This window comes from Pteropus alecto, unplaced genomic scaffold, assembly GCF_000325575.1.
Source record: "Pteropus alecto unplaced genomic scaffold, ASM32557v1 scaffold35, whole genome shotgun sequence".
Classification (NCBI taxonomy): Eukaryota; Metazoa; Chordata; class Mammalia; order Chiroptera; family Pteropodidae; genus Pteropus; species Pteropus alecto.
Window position 1 is genome coordinate 14,102,187 of NW_006437828.1, and position 13,201 is coordinate 14,115,387.

At 47.8% G+C, this 13,201-nt stretch overlaps 1 protein-coding gene across 6 annotated transcripts in view; it reads right to left on the bottom strand.

Annotated features, from left to right (window-relative positions):
* The window catches only part of FBXO25 (F-box protein 25), a 31,215-nt gene that overhangs the window by 17,323 nt on the left and 691 nt on the right, over positions 1-13,201 (bottom strand). For 3 of the 6 annotated variants that reach the window (XM_025048985.1, XM_015591814.1, XM_006914972.2), the window contains exons 2-5: positions 8,556-8,692; positions 6,879-6,982; positions 5,991-6,040; positions 3,594-3,686 (exon numbers count right to left, since the gene is read on the bottom strand). In XM_025048985.1, coding sequence (XP_024904753.1) covers positions 3,594-3,686; positions 5,991-6,040; positions 6,879-6,982; positions 8,556-8,686 — 378 coding nt within the window. In that variant the 5' untranslated portion in view covers positions 8,687-8,692. Of the gene's footprint in view, positions 1-3,593; positions 3,687-5,990; positions 6,041-6,878; positions 6,983-8,555; positions 8,693-13,201 lie in introns of those variants that run through there. The other 3 variants (XM_006914975.3, XM_025048987.1, XM_025048986.1) reach the window with 2 other exon arrangements.

A 13,201-nucleotide genomic window follows, 5' to 3' on the forward strand; every position in this document is an offset into this window, starting at 1 on the left:
GTGTCACGTCATCAGCGTGAACTACATTTCCCTAACGTCATGGAAGAGGTCCCTCACTAAAAGCTCTGAAGTCACTAGCAGAAGGCACAGGTCAGCAGCTGTCTCAGCTATGATCCCCAGAGCACTAGAAGATGGCTCTACCAGAAAGACCCCCACACAGGCACGTGCCAACACAGAGAGCAGGAGCGGCCATGCCAACGGGTGACAGGGTGAAATGAGGTTAAAATGGTGTTTAAGATCTAAGGGCAAAAGAAACAATTTACAAAAAAAATATAACCAAACGTTAACCTCTATTTAGCTAAATATATAAAGCAAAATCTGTTGGAAATGTAATAAAAATTACTTTAAAATACAGATACCATAGGAGAGTTTTATGTATCTTTAAATTTGAAAATTTTAAAAAGGATGTGGAAGGATTAAATAACATAACCACTGAATCTTGTTTTATAGATAAGCACAAAAATTCTTCAAATAAGAATCTGAATTTTTCCCAGGTGTCAACAGAATATTCACAAAAATCAATTATGATAATGGCTGCAAATGGAAATGTTAACACATCTGAAAGAAGTAGAATCTTACAGGCCAAAGTCTCTGATAATATAATAAAACTAGACTTACATAAAGCTAAATAAAACCGTGGCTATTTGCGGGTCGAAGTAGGCTACGTAGGATCCAAGAGAAAACTGAAACTCCACACGTGTTTGTGAATGATCCTACGACCACCCAGAAAGTTACAGGCTAAGAACGAGGTGCTGATTCTCCCATTTCAGAGCCAGTCCTATGGAACGTGGGCAGTCCATGCTCCACTGGGCAGAGCGACTCCACCGCCGCGTCCTCGCTCTGGATTCACTTAGATTGACAACTAATAGTAAACGTGGAGTGATTACTACACAGGCGCTATTTAAAGTATGTGATGTGATTAGCCTAATTTGCAAAACACCCCTATGAAGCTGGTACCATTATCCCATGCTACAGATGAGGAAACTGAGGCCCAGAGCAACGAAGAAAATGACCCAGAAGTCACATGGCTCAAAGAAGTGGGCCAGGCTTGGAATACAGCTGGTCTTCAAAATCTACATGGCCCGCCCACTTCAGGCTGCCCCCATCCGCCACGTGTGTCACTGCACGGTGAGCAGCTTCTAACAGCACCTGCCATGCGTGTCACTGCGCGGTGAGCAGCCTCTAACAGCACCCACGACCCGAAATCTGATGACCTCATTTCAAAGTCTTCTCAATTTTACTGCAGTTAACGAAAAAGGAGTGCGACCTAAACTCTACGATAGCAGAGAGTTCTCGACTAGAGACTCATGCAGCCAAAGCAGAACCACTCCGCCCAGAGCTGTGTGCAAACTGTCACCCTCTTCCTGGTAGGGTGCCGCTGGCTTTCGTCAGATTCTTCCATGGTCTGTGACCCTGGTGCCTCTGCCTGAAGGTCACAGGGGGTCAGTCATGCCACAGAGCTGAGGCCACCCTGACGAGTCGCCGTCGGGGGCGCCCGCGCGAGCAGGCACCGTTGGGAACACCCCTTTCCTCCACATCCCATGCGACTCTCGTCTCGTGCACGGACTTCTGGTGCCGGCAGAAAGACAGACTTTTATTTTATATAAGTTCAACTGTTACGCAACTTATATTTTTCGTTTTGTTAGAAGAATTCTCAATCGCCGCATTCAGTCATACTCCGCGAGCTGTCTTCTTGACAGAGCAACTGCTGGAAGTCAAAGAAAAAGACCCGAAGGCATTTCAGACTCCACAGCTCGACATTCAGCTGGAGGACACACCTGTGGTGGTGTGCCTTCACGGCCAGTGTGCTCACACCAGCACACACCCCCATCCTCCACGATCACCAATTCGTGATGTTCCTCTTAAACTCGTCAGAGCTGCGACGGCTCAGCCAACGCTGCGGCCTCCGAGCAGCCTGCCTAAAGAGCATTTCCTTCGACTGCCAGCAGGTCCCACACTGTCGTCTCTCCGTCTTTCCAACTCGATGGATCTTATTTTTAGGGGCATTAACATATTTTTGTAGTACACTTTCGCTCAACACTACTCAGGCATTTCCTATAATTTTTTCCTTTAAAAGTGTTAGGCCAAGTGTTTGTGCCAAGGAACTCTTTTGTGAAATCTGTTTTATAATAAAAAATGAACTTCTTTCGTTTCCAAATAGGAGGTAGGTGCCTGTAGGTTTGATAAAACAGCTGGCACAAATCTGATGACGTCAGAGGGTCCTGCTCACGAACGCCTGTGAACAGGGCTCATTCACTCATTATTCCGTTCGTTTCAGGAAGACTAAGAAACGGCTTCTTCCCAGGTCCTGTTCTAGGGGCCTGGCGTCAGCGGAGCCAGTAAGTTATGTGACAATAACTCACCATGCATCTGGGTCCCTTAGACAAAGTTCAGCACAGCAAACAAAGGCTTCATTACAACAGGACCAGGAATTTCAGCCCTTTTCAGCAGCTTCACTGAACTCAAAGGCCGTTATTCTAAAATGTCACGTGATATTGAAACAAGTCACTGGATTTCCACGTGAGAAAATGTTTGTAGAATTAAAAAAATAGAGAGAGAGGGAGAACACCTGACAGAAGCCCTTCTCACTGCGAGGGCGACGGCACTCCGGCCCCCACCCCTGCTCCCTCCGTGACCTGACGCACGTCTCTGCCTGTTACTCGACTCTGAATCCTGGTCCGTGACGGGGCAGGCACACGACTGTCGTCCCTTTGCCTGAATCATCCTGAGATTATCCCAGGATCAGCGTAGCCAGCTCACACGGAGCGGACTGCATTTGAAGAGTGTATGTGGTTTCACAGCGTAACCCTCCCGAGGGGCCTGAGGACACTAAGCCAGGAGATGCCGTGGTGAGGCGGTCAGTTCCTTGGTAAATAAACAAGAGAGACAGGCGCTCCGGAGAGCACTGCCCAGCCCCGCCCTCCACCTCCACCTCCAGGCAGGCCACCCTGAGTGCAGCTCAGCTGCAACCTTGCACTGTGCACCATGGTGCGAGCTGCTGCTGTCATACGGTGCTCAGTGGGAACCAGAACAGTTTCAAAATCTTCAAATGAGCAGACATCCTAGCCACCCACCTTTTTCATTGATTTTATGCATTCCCTGTTTAAAGGGTCCATGAAATCTCTGGAAACAGGGAGGGGTTCATGTCCGAAAGCTAGTGACACTGAAACAGACCTCCGGGCTGAGGGACCACCATGAGAGAGCCCCTGGAGGAGCGAGTCCCAGGCCACAGCGGCCATGGGGCGCGGGGAGGGGGGGACAGGAAGTGAGCGAGGCGGCGGCGGGAAGGCGTGGCTGCCCCGCCACGCACGCTGACAAGGCGCACAGCAAGGAAGGGGCAGAGCATCCCTTCCAGCAGCCGATGACACCGATGAGAAGCTGGGCGACGTCAGAAAAGGAATCAAAAGCCAGTGACATCCCCCCAAAACCACACCTCTAACAGAGGAAAGAGCCGTCACTGGGCATAGAATGGGCACGTTTTAACCCTAGAACTCGCCCTGCAGGGTGTCTTCTTAAGGGAGGCCATATGGCAGAGGGATGGGTCCTCTCGGGGACCTGGGGAGAGCATGATGGGCTTCGGGGTTGGCACTTACTCTGACCACGTAGCTGAACCTGCGCACGTCCTGCACGGCGCTCGAGAAGTCCAGGCGCGTGAAGGCCTCCCCCAGCGTGCAGTAGCCGTGCCTCTGCAAGCAGACGAGGGCAGGGAGGGCTCAGCGGAGGCGGTCCCGCGGACTGACCGTCAACCTGGGCTAGCCCCTGCTCAGCTCTGTTAAATGTGGGCAAAAAACATCTGCTTTGATTACGATTTGTTCCATGTTTAGACGACTGGAAAATCAGAGCGACGGTAAATGTACACTGCTATGTGTAACCGAGATGGTATGTGTTCACATTTTCACACCACGGCTGACAGCGTGACAAAGACACACTTAATAAATATCTCCTTGGTTCCTGTTGTTGGGACACTTTGGGTGGGAGGGCCAATTAACCTAGAGTCACAGAGTAAGTGGAGGTATTTTAGGCTACGCAACTAGGAACACACAAGTCATGTGCTTGGCCTGCCATGAAGACACATCTCTACATGCTGTGTTGACACGCTTGATGCCTCTGCAGGAGTCACATGTGCCTGCAGGTCTGGAGCCGGCCTGACACACGGGAGCCAGGCCAGGGCCCTGAGCGGGTGGGGAGCGGGGGCCCACTCCGACAGCAGCGCTTGGGCAAGAGGGCTGAGGCCGTGGGGTGTGACAAGGGCTGTTCCAGGCTGGGAACTGTGGATGCTTAGGCCCCAAACGCAAGCTGGTAATTAGACCCACAGGTCCAGGAGTCAAAGAAGACAAATCAAACACGAGTCGTATATTTTAGGCCCTGAAAACACTACTACCCTGTCGTAGACCTGTCCCCTGCTGACGCGCCCTCCGGCCTCCGCTGGTCTGTGCAGAGGTGGACACCAGGTTTCAAGAGCCACTTTAGATGCAACCTTCTGTACTTGAAACAGCAAGAAAACACACAGGGACTTTCGTCCAGAGTCGCGGGGACAGATGAACCACGGGGCAATCGCAGGGAACGTGCGCTGAGGGAGGAGGGGGTCTGGAGAGCAGAAACACCCTAGTCTCGTGTAAAAGGTGCATACTAAGGGCTAATCTGGTGTGTGCCCAAGTCTCAAAGACAGTCCTAATGTGTGCACGAAGCCACGAAATGCATTTATCTAAAACACTGACAGACATTTTTACCGAAGATCTGCTCTGCTCCAGGGAGCTGGGGAAGCAACAGGCGAGGGGTGTAACTGGGATCACACACAGCTGCTATTCCACGGGGAGTGCTGCTCAGTGGACAGAACCCTGGACGCTGCTGCAGAGGCTCCCTCCAGCTCGACGCCAACCACGACAGCCCTTTCCTTGGGAAATCAAATCGGACAGCAAACAGCACGTGTGAACCACACGAGCACAGCCACCCTCGTGGGCCAGAGCCACTCATGGAGGGAGCTCAGAGGGGCGGGACAGCAGCACTGGCCCGCAGCCAGGCAGCAGGTACCTGGTGTGCATCTGGTGACAAGACATGAGCCGCCTGGTGAGACCAGCGCCAGCTCTCTCAGCTCAGTCCCACTCCCTCCGAGCCTGGCTGTGCCCTCGGCCGCTCACGCCGGCGCAAGTTGGGCCTCTTCTCTGTAATCCGTGTAGCAAAAGAGCAAATGGAATATTTAAGAGACTTCTGTAAGCTCAGACCTCAGGGAGTATCAGACTGTATGCTAAGGACCAGAGCCGTTTTCTGTGTGTCATAATACTAACCGTCACCAAAGCGGTCAGACAAGCTTGGACTCAGAATCTAGTCCTTAAGCGCCGAGGAGGCTGGGCTCGTTCAGGACATCCAACACGACACTTCGGGACACTTAACCGGTGCCAACGTAAAACAGCAAGCGGTTCCTCTCTACGTCATCTCCCCCGGTTGCTAAAATGAGGCCAACGCGGTTTCTCAGAGCGCAACAGGAAGAAAGCCCCTGGGACAGACGGAGGGACAGGAAACACGCGGGACCGAGTCGTGGACCGCTCGTGGCTCGTGAGCAAGCTTCCGCCAGCCCGGCCAAAGGAAGGAGGGGAACCGCTGGAGCCGCCCTCTACAGAGTCCCACGGAATTACGAGCATCACCTTAGCTGCTCCACACACTGAAGGAGGGTCGCCGTCCCCACACAGGAGGCCCCGGCGCGTGCCAGCTGCCAGCACTCAGCAGTAGCGGCTGAGGGGCATGCAGAGAAAGCGTCAGTAGAGGGTCCGCACTCGTCCATCTGCTGACGCAGATCTGCCTCCGAGCACACCACGTGCACATGCCACACACCATGTGCACGTGCACACACACGCACGAGACTCACTGCTTCGCAGATCCTCGTGTGTGAGCCTCGGATTTGATGTTGCAAAAGAAATAACTTATTTGATGCACCATTACACGTTCAACAGAAATGATACAAATCATACTCTCATCTATGATGGAATACTTACTTCTTTTGTGCTTTCTTTATGGACATAGATCCATTTTTCACGATAAAAACCTAGAATAAAAATTAACTTCGTTTTTAAAATCTGGTGAATCATTTCAAAATGAAGATCTTCAGGAACAAAAGTTGTGTGTGCAAACAAAATTATCTTACAGTATGGACAGCAGGTGCTTGTACTTGATTAAAGGTAAACAAAATGGCTGTTTCCTAACATCAGTTCAAGAGATGCTGAAACATATCTTTATGTGGAAAATGACTTAAGACAATGCCGACTCTTATCAACTTACAAGAAAATCAGTATTACTAATGACCGCAGTAACAGCAAAACATAAGCTGTTATAAAAATGCAATTATTAATAAATTATCATGCACCTGAATAACAAGTTCTATTCTTCTGTCATTGCTTTTATATGGTATTGGATTTAAATAATTTTTTTCATGTAACTCAAATCTCAAAGCTTCAAGGATCACGATGACTATTCTCCACAGGACCCGATCCTCCTTAGCAGACTGAAGACGCTAAAACATTCCTCACAGGCTCACGGCTGTGCCCCACGCAGAGTGGGGGCCTGGCGCCCGCTCCCACCCGCCCACCTCTGACCGCAATGTCTCCATGTCGACACCTGAGGTTTGCTTGGGAGTGAAGTGATGACCTCACTCGTGACTGCACAGTCACTCAGACACGTGGGCTCTTCTGGGGGCTTTGCCATCTTCTGTTCTGTTCTGTTTTGCGAGTCTTACTAACTAGCCGGTGCCGCTGCAAAGTCAGCGGGCAATGGCGGCGCGCGCCGTGCTTCCACACCTTACCGTCGGCCCTCGTTAGACAGCACCGCCACAGCAGCCTCGCATGCCAACACCCCCAACAAGTAAAATGCCATGAAAACGACCTTACACTGGGTGTCTGTGTCATGTCTAACATGGTCCTTTTTCCTTTTCTTGGATGCACATCCATGCTCTTCGTTATCGAATATCTCCTCATCTTCACTATTCAAGATTCTGAAATAAAGGTACATTTTGTTTCAATATTTTCACTTGGTTTTCTTTTGCAGAAAAAAAAATAATATTTGGTTTACAATTAAAGAGATCAAAATAAAAATCATGTTAAATTCTGAAAGCAACTGGTTAATTTTCAAAGTGACATATCACAGATCTGAAATTATACGGCTAATGTCTAATATGTTCTTTTTGTTTTGAGAAAGCTGAGATTTCTCCTGGTTCTTTTGAGAATGTTATACTAGGAGGTGCTAAATATGCTTTATAATGTCCCAAAGGTTTTGATATATGCTAAACCACGGTAGTTTCAGACTTGCTTTACTAAAACATGGAGATTATAACATAGTTTCAAAATGCTTTACTAAAACATGGAGATTATAAACAAAACTGTCTATATGCTGAATAAAAGTTAACGTGATCATATAATTATCTGATACTAATGATTTGCCGTATCCCTGATCCAATGCTGAGTACACACGCAATGTTTCTGTTTTATCTCCTGTGTTTTCAGAGACTTAACTAGAATTATTACTGCACTGTAACATCTTCTTATTAAATAAGCATCAACTAAACAATGCTAATTGTTAAGGCATCCAACTGAAGCCAGATGAAGTAAATCATTCATTTTTCCCATTTAAATACAACTAATTAAAAGTTTCCCCAATTTTTCTTTTCTTCAGGAAATAAAAAAGTAAAATCATAACGCAATAATTGATTAACTTAACACATTTTCTTTTCTAAAAGTTTCTTCACTGCAGTAAAGAGACTGCGTAAACGGTAATCTGCCCCTCAAACCATGACGAGCCATGATGCTTCAGAGACAAGGCCTGGCGACCTTCGGTGCCTCCCAATGCTCCAAGACCACTGTGACAGACCGCTGGTGACCACATCTTTGCCATCGACCCTGCGTGGGTCCCGTAACCTGGCTAGAGCCCCCAGCCTCCCTCGAGTCCAGTGCTCCAGCCAACAAAGTGTGAGCGGACATGCTGCTGGACCCTCCTCCCACGGGGTGTGGATGTGGGGGGCACTCCCCCACCCTGTACTGCGCAGAGGCTCCCCTTAGGATGACAGAGCCACCAGGCAGAACATCATTCCGTCCCCAAACAAAGCACCGCAGCAACTTGAACTCCCAAGGGAGAGAAATCCATTTGTCTCACAAAAGCCACTATTACGATGCACCTCGGATGGGCACCGCCCAAACTGTACCCTAACTCCCCTGGGTTCCTCAGCCATAACGTACTGACCTGTCCCCCGACCCCAAAAAACCTGCTCCGAACCCTGGATCAGGAGGCAGAGTGGAGCCTTGCCTCCTGTCTCCCCGCTTGCCGACTTCACGACAAAAGCCTTTTCTTTCCTCCAAAGCCGGAGCCACAGCACTGGCTTCTGTGCGTGCTGGATGGCACGCGTGCGGGTGCCAGGCGACCCACGGGGCTCAGGCTCCAGCTAAAGAGCTGCCCCCTCCCAGCAGCCTCGCGTGTGGGCAGTTTGCAGTCACGTCACACGCTGCAGCTTTCCAGTGACTGCGGGGATGGCGATGACCGGGACGCCAAGCCGGGCTCCACTCTGGGGGACTCACATGCTGGGGCCGACGTCGTGCTCGCCCTCTCTCTCCGGGTCCTGAGCCCAGGACTCGCGTCTCTTCCAGCCATCTTCTGTTTTAATCCAGCTCCATCCAGGAGATCTCCAGTCCTGACCCAAAAATGGCATTGTTCTCTAAAAAAAGTTCATTTATGTTAAAAACGAGCGTGTTGTTAACAAAAGTTTCTTTTCACTTAGAATTTTATTCATTTAAAAAAACAGTTCTTGGGGGTGGTTCCCTAGTGTAGCGGTGAGCACGTGTGCTTTACACGCAGAAGGTCCTGGGTTCGCGCCCCAGGTGGAGCCACGGACCATGCCGGGGGTGCACCAGGCCCCAGGACGCCCGCCTTCAGAGATCCAGCTCTTAAGGGGAGATGGCCACATCCATAGGTCGGGGGTGGAAGTGGGGGGAGGGGGGATAAAAGAGGGGAAAAAATAGTTCTTATCTAACATCTAAATGTCTGCATGTGCCGCAAATGCTGGCTAGATCTTGGCGATACAACAGCGAGGAAGACATCTCACACTAAAATGACAAGATGGCAGAAGCCCTGGCGGGTTTGCTGGCCCAACATTGCACACGCCACGAAAGGGTTCCCGGAGCTGACATCTCGGCTCGCCCCTGAAGAACAAACAGGAGCCAGGGCGTGCGGAGAATGGGGAGTATTACACCCGACAGAGAAACCGCTTCGCCAGAAACCAGAAGCAACGTAACGTGAAACACACTCACGCTCCTCAGCTGCACGCAGCTCGCTATGAGGAACTGATGACACACAAGCAGGGAGGGGGACATGAACGGAGATGTGACTGGCGAGACCAAGGCACGGGAAACGAAGCTCAGCAGGTAAGTGGTCCGATGACACCTGAGCTTACGAGGAACTCAGGCTACGCCATGCAGAACAGGCTGGAGGCAAACCAGGATGGGACTACTGAGTGCTGGCCTCTACCAGGTGAGGAGGAGGCTGCAGCGGGAAGAGTGGGAAGGGCTGAGACTCCAGAAACGTCCAGGAGGCAGAGGCAACAGCAGCCCAGGGGCCTCCGCCCTGCGCGTCCTCTCTGCTCTCCTGTCCCGAGCGACCCTAGAACCAGGGCCGAGGAGCAGGGCCGCACACGTGAGGGGAAGCAAACGAGATAATCCAGTCTGATTTGGGACACCGAACTCGAAGGGAGGAACACTGGTGTCGATTTCCGTTTGGGACACGCCTGCTCAGGTCGCTGTGCCCTGGTGACAGGCACTAGACTACACTCCAGGTATAAAATTATGGCTTAAAAACAATGAGACAGCCATCATCACGTCCATAAAGCTGACAAACCAGGGAGAGCGGGGCCTTGAGCACGTGCTCTTCGGCGCCTGGACCTGACTTCCTTTTGGTCAATGGCGCTCAGCCCCCGCTGCGCAGGAAGTCTCAGAAATGACAAGTCCAACGACATTCCTGGGTCCACTACAAGCGCTTGGTTCCCGAACTGGTATGTGAAATGTACGATGAAGTGATTTCCCTCTGTACCAAGAGGATCTCAAAACCTCACTAATTTGCGATCAGAACACATCTTTTTCAGTTGCATGTTAATTTAAATTTTTGCTTTAGAAGATGCTTAAAAATCATTCCTTAAATCTTAACACTATTTTGCTAAACCCCATCTTACAGACCTGTTTCACAACTCACCACCCAAAAATGCAAAACCCACCCTCCATGTCCAGCCAATTTGCAGAATCATCTAAGACTGTCTGACAGCATGCATCTGATTTTTTGATTTTCATGAAGCTTCAGCTATAGGCCAGAGAACACTTATGTGAAGGAAGGCACGTCCCATGAAGCAGCACACGATGCTTAAATGGCAAAGTTCATCTCATAAAAAACATACAAGAGAAAATGTCTGTTAGGACCATCTCTGACAACTGTCAAAGTAGCTCTTAGTATCATGTTGAAACTGAGGATTCAGAATTCTGTGACTTAAAAAAAAATTAAGTGGCAACCGTACAGAATATTGCTAAACACATCAAATACAAGATTACTTCGATGACATTTATTCATAGACTAGATGCATTATTATGCTATGTGCCTCCTTCCTAAGGGTGTACCATCTAGCTAAGAACTAAAAACAAAAAAAAGCTGCAAAACATGATAAAACCTACACACACGATATAATCACATATGTAAATGTACATAAGATACATAAAAATATATACATATGTGCAATTTTGTAACGTGAGTGCTGAATGAGCAATAAAGAAAGAATAACCAAAAGAAATTCAGAGTAAAAAGCAAATCATTTGGGAAACCTCTGAAGAGAAATTAAGACATGAGCTTGGCCTTAAAGCATGGTTAGATCTCGAGTGAATGGAGAGGCAAGGGAGAAAAATACCAATCACAGAAACAGTGGGTGAAAATCATATGAAGGCAGGAAATCACGGGAAATACCTATACCTAAGACCACTACGCAGAAGAGGTGGGCGGACATACAGGAGTCTACAGGAAGGTTGGGAGGTAGAAGCCGGGACAGGTGACTAGAAGCCAGGTGACAGAGAATGACAACTATCAAAGGTACTTGTACTTTACTCTCCAATTGAAAGTTTTTGAGCTATGTAGCAAGCGACATAAGCAGTTGTTTTGAGAATACTGTGCCAGGGCCTTTGGGTCAGACCGACTGGGAGAATGGGGGCAGAAGGACAGCTAATTTGGCAACAGATCCTTGCTGACGTCTCAGCTAACAAAATACTTTAAACCTTTATGACACACATTATACTTGCCTATTTAGACACTATGTCCACTTGCCACTTAATACGCTTGTGATCAGCCCCACAGGCGGTCCGCACAGCATTTATGCAGAGTCCACTCAGGGTTAGGAGTCTGTTAGATGCTTCCAGTAAGATAATCAATTCTTCCACAACTCCCAACACTCTATAGATAATTCACTTTAACTTTAATAACTCTTCAGAAATGAATATACTGTAGCTGGCCTAAATTTTTCAGCTGCTCAGTGTCTGTATTTCCACGGGTTGGAAGGAGCAGAGTGCAGCTAAATGGACCACGGAAATAAAGAGTACGTTTCCAAGGTTATTTTCAACAGAGGAAAATATGTCTCACTGCAGATGTGTGTACTCCATAGATCTGCCACGTGATACTCTTTGCATTACAAGGAAGTTTTAAAGTATAATCTTACACAGATCATGCACTAAAAGGCACAGACTCTGTAGGCAGCTACTATGAGCAAGAACAAAACAGCCGTGAGAGGGGGGACACACACACGCTGCAATTTGAAAATTTGGGTCTCAAATTTTCAAAAATATTCCCGACTTGAGGCATCTAAGAGAGCAAATAGTAAACAATATTACTAAACTTACAGACTAATGATGACCCATCACTTTTTGAGAATTCATGTATCTGTTTTGCTAAAGACTTGAATTGCTAGGGTTTGAAAGTTTAACTAAAATTACCTTTGTTCTGCGAATTTTGAAATACAAACATTAAAACTAGAAATTACTCCTGAAAATCAAATGTGTGAGAGCAGGTACTCAAAGGGTGGCTGCCCACTGTGAGACAGCCGTCTGACTCTGTGCTCCCCACGGCAGGACCAGGCCGCGGGGGCGGAGCACTGCGCGAACAGGACTTCCTGAAGTCCACTGGCCAGTGAAAATGCCTGACACAAGGGAGTCAGAACTAAGTACGAAATGTCTTTCCTTCAACACACATACTTTTGTTAACTAATGATAATGACAGCAAACATTTATCAGATCTCAGTATGAGGTAGGCATTACTCTAAATAATACACCTGAACTATCTCATTTAGTCTTCACACTACCCTACAAGGAAGGAAATGTTCTCACCCTCACTTTACAAGTTTAATTCTCTATTTTACAGATGAAGGGACCGAGGCAAAAGTGTAGTGGAGCTGGCATTTACACTCACGGAGTCTCACTCCAAGGTCCGTGCTCTGCCACTATATTTTTATGACAGCAATTCCGGAACACCCTATGAAAGCAGATGTCATAAAACTGCAGGGTTTTTTTACATTATTTACCTCATATTACATATGGTACCAGAAATGATCTACAGTAATGATTGATTTAAATATGAAAACACTGTAAAACAAGGAAATCATGTTGGGAAACAACTCTAATAAATTTTAAAAGGCTACATGTATCTTGCTATTTGTTTTTAATTATAGTAAAAGAAATGGAGTAACCAGTTCACAGCAGTTATTAAGCAGGCCTTCGAAACAACAAAAACTGTTAGGTGCTGAACAAGAACTGGCACTATAAATACTATAAACAAATAAGAACAAACAGGTTACAATGAAAATAAAAGCAAGGAAGTTTCATAGAGAAAAAACGCTGGCAAAGGAGTCTCCCCCCCGCCCCATTTCTTATTTTTCATGAGAAGTAACTTTCATTGTTCTAAGAATGACTGGTCGTCAATTTGATAAGCATTTAGTCTTTATTGCTTCCTTTTCCTTAAAAGACTTCCAAGTAATTTAAGGTCAAAGGTAAAGATGAATTATTAAGTGTGAAAGAATTTGATCCAGAAAGAATATCAAAAAATGGTAAACTGAGGGCTGAGAATCAGAAATAGGATTTACTGTAAGAAGTCCTGAGAGATACTCACAGATGCTTCCTGGAAATGAAGAACAAACAAAGGGCCGGGTGGG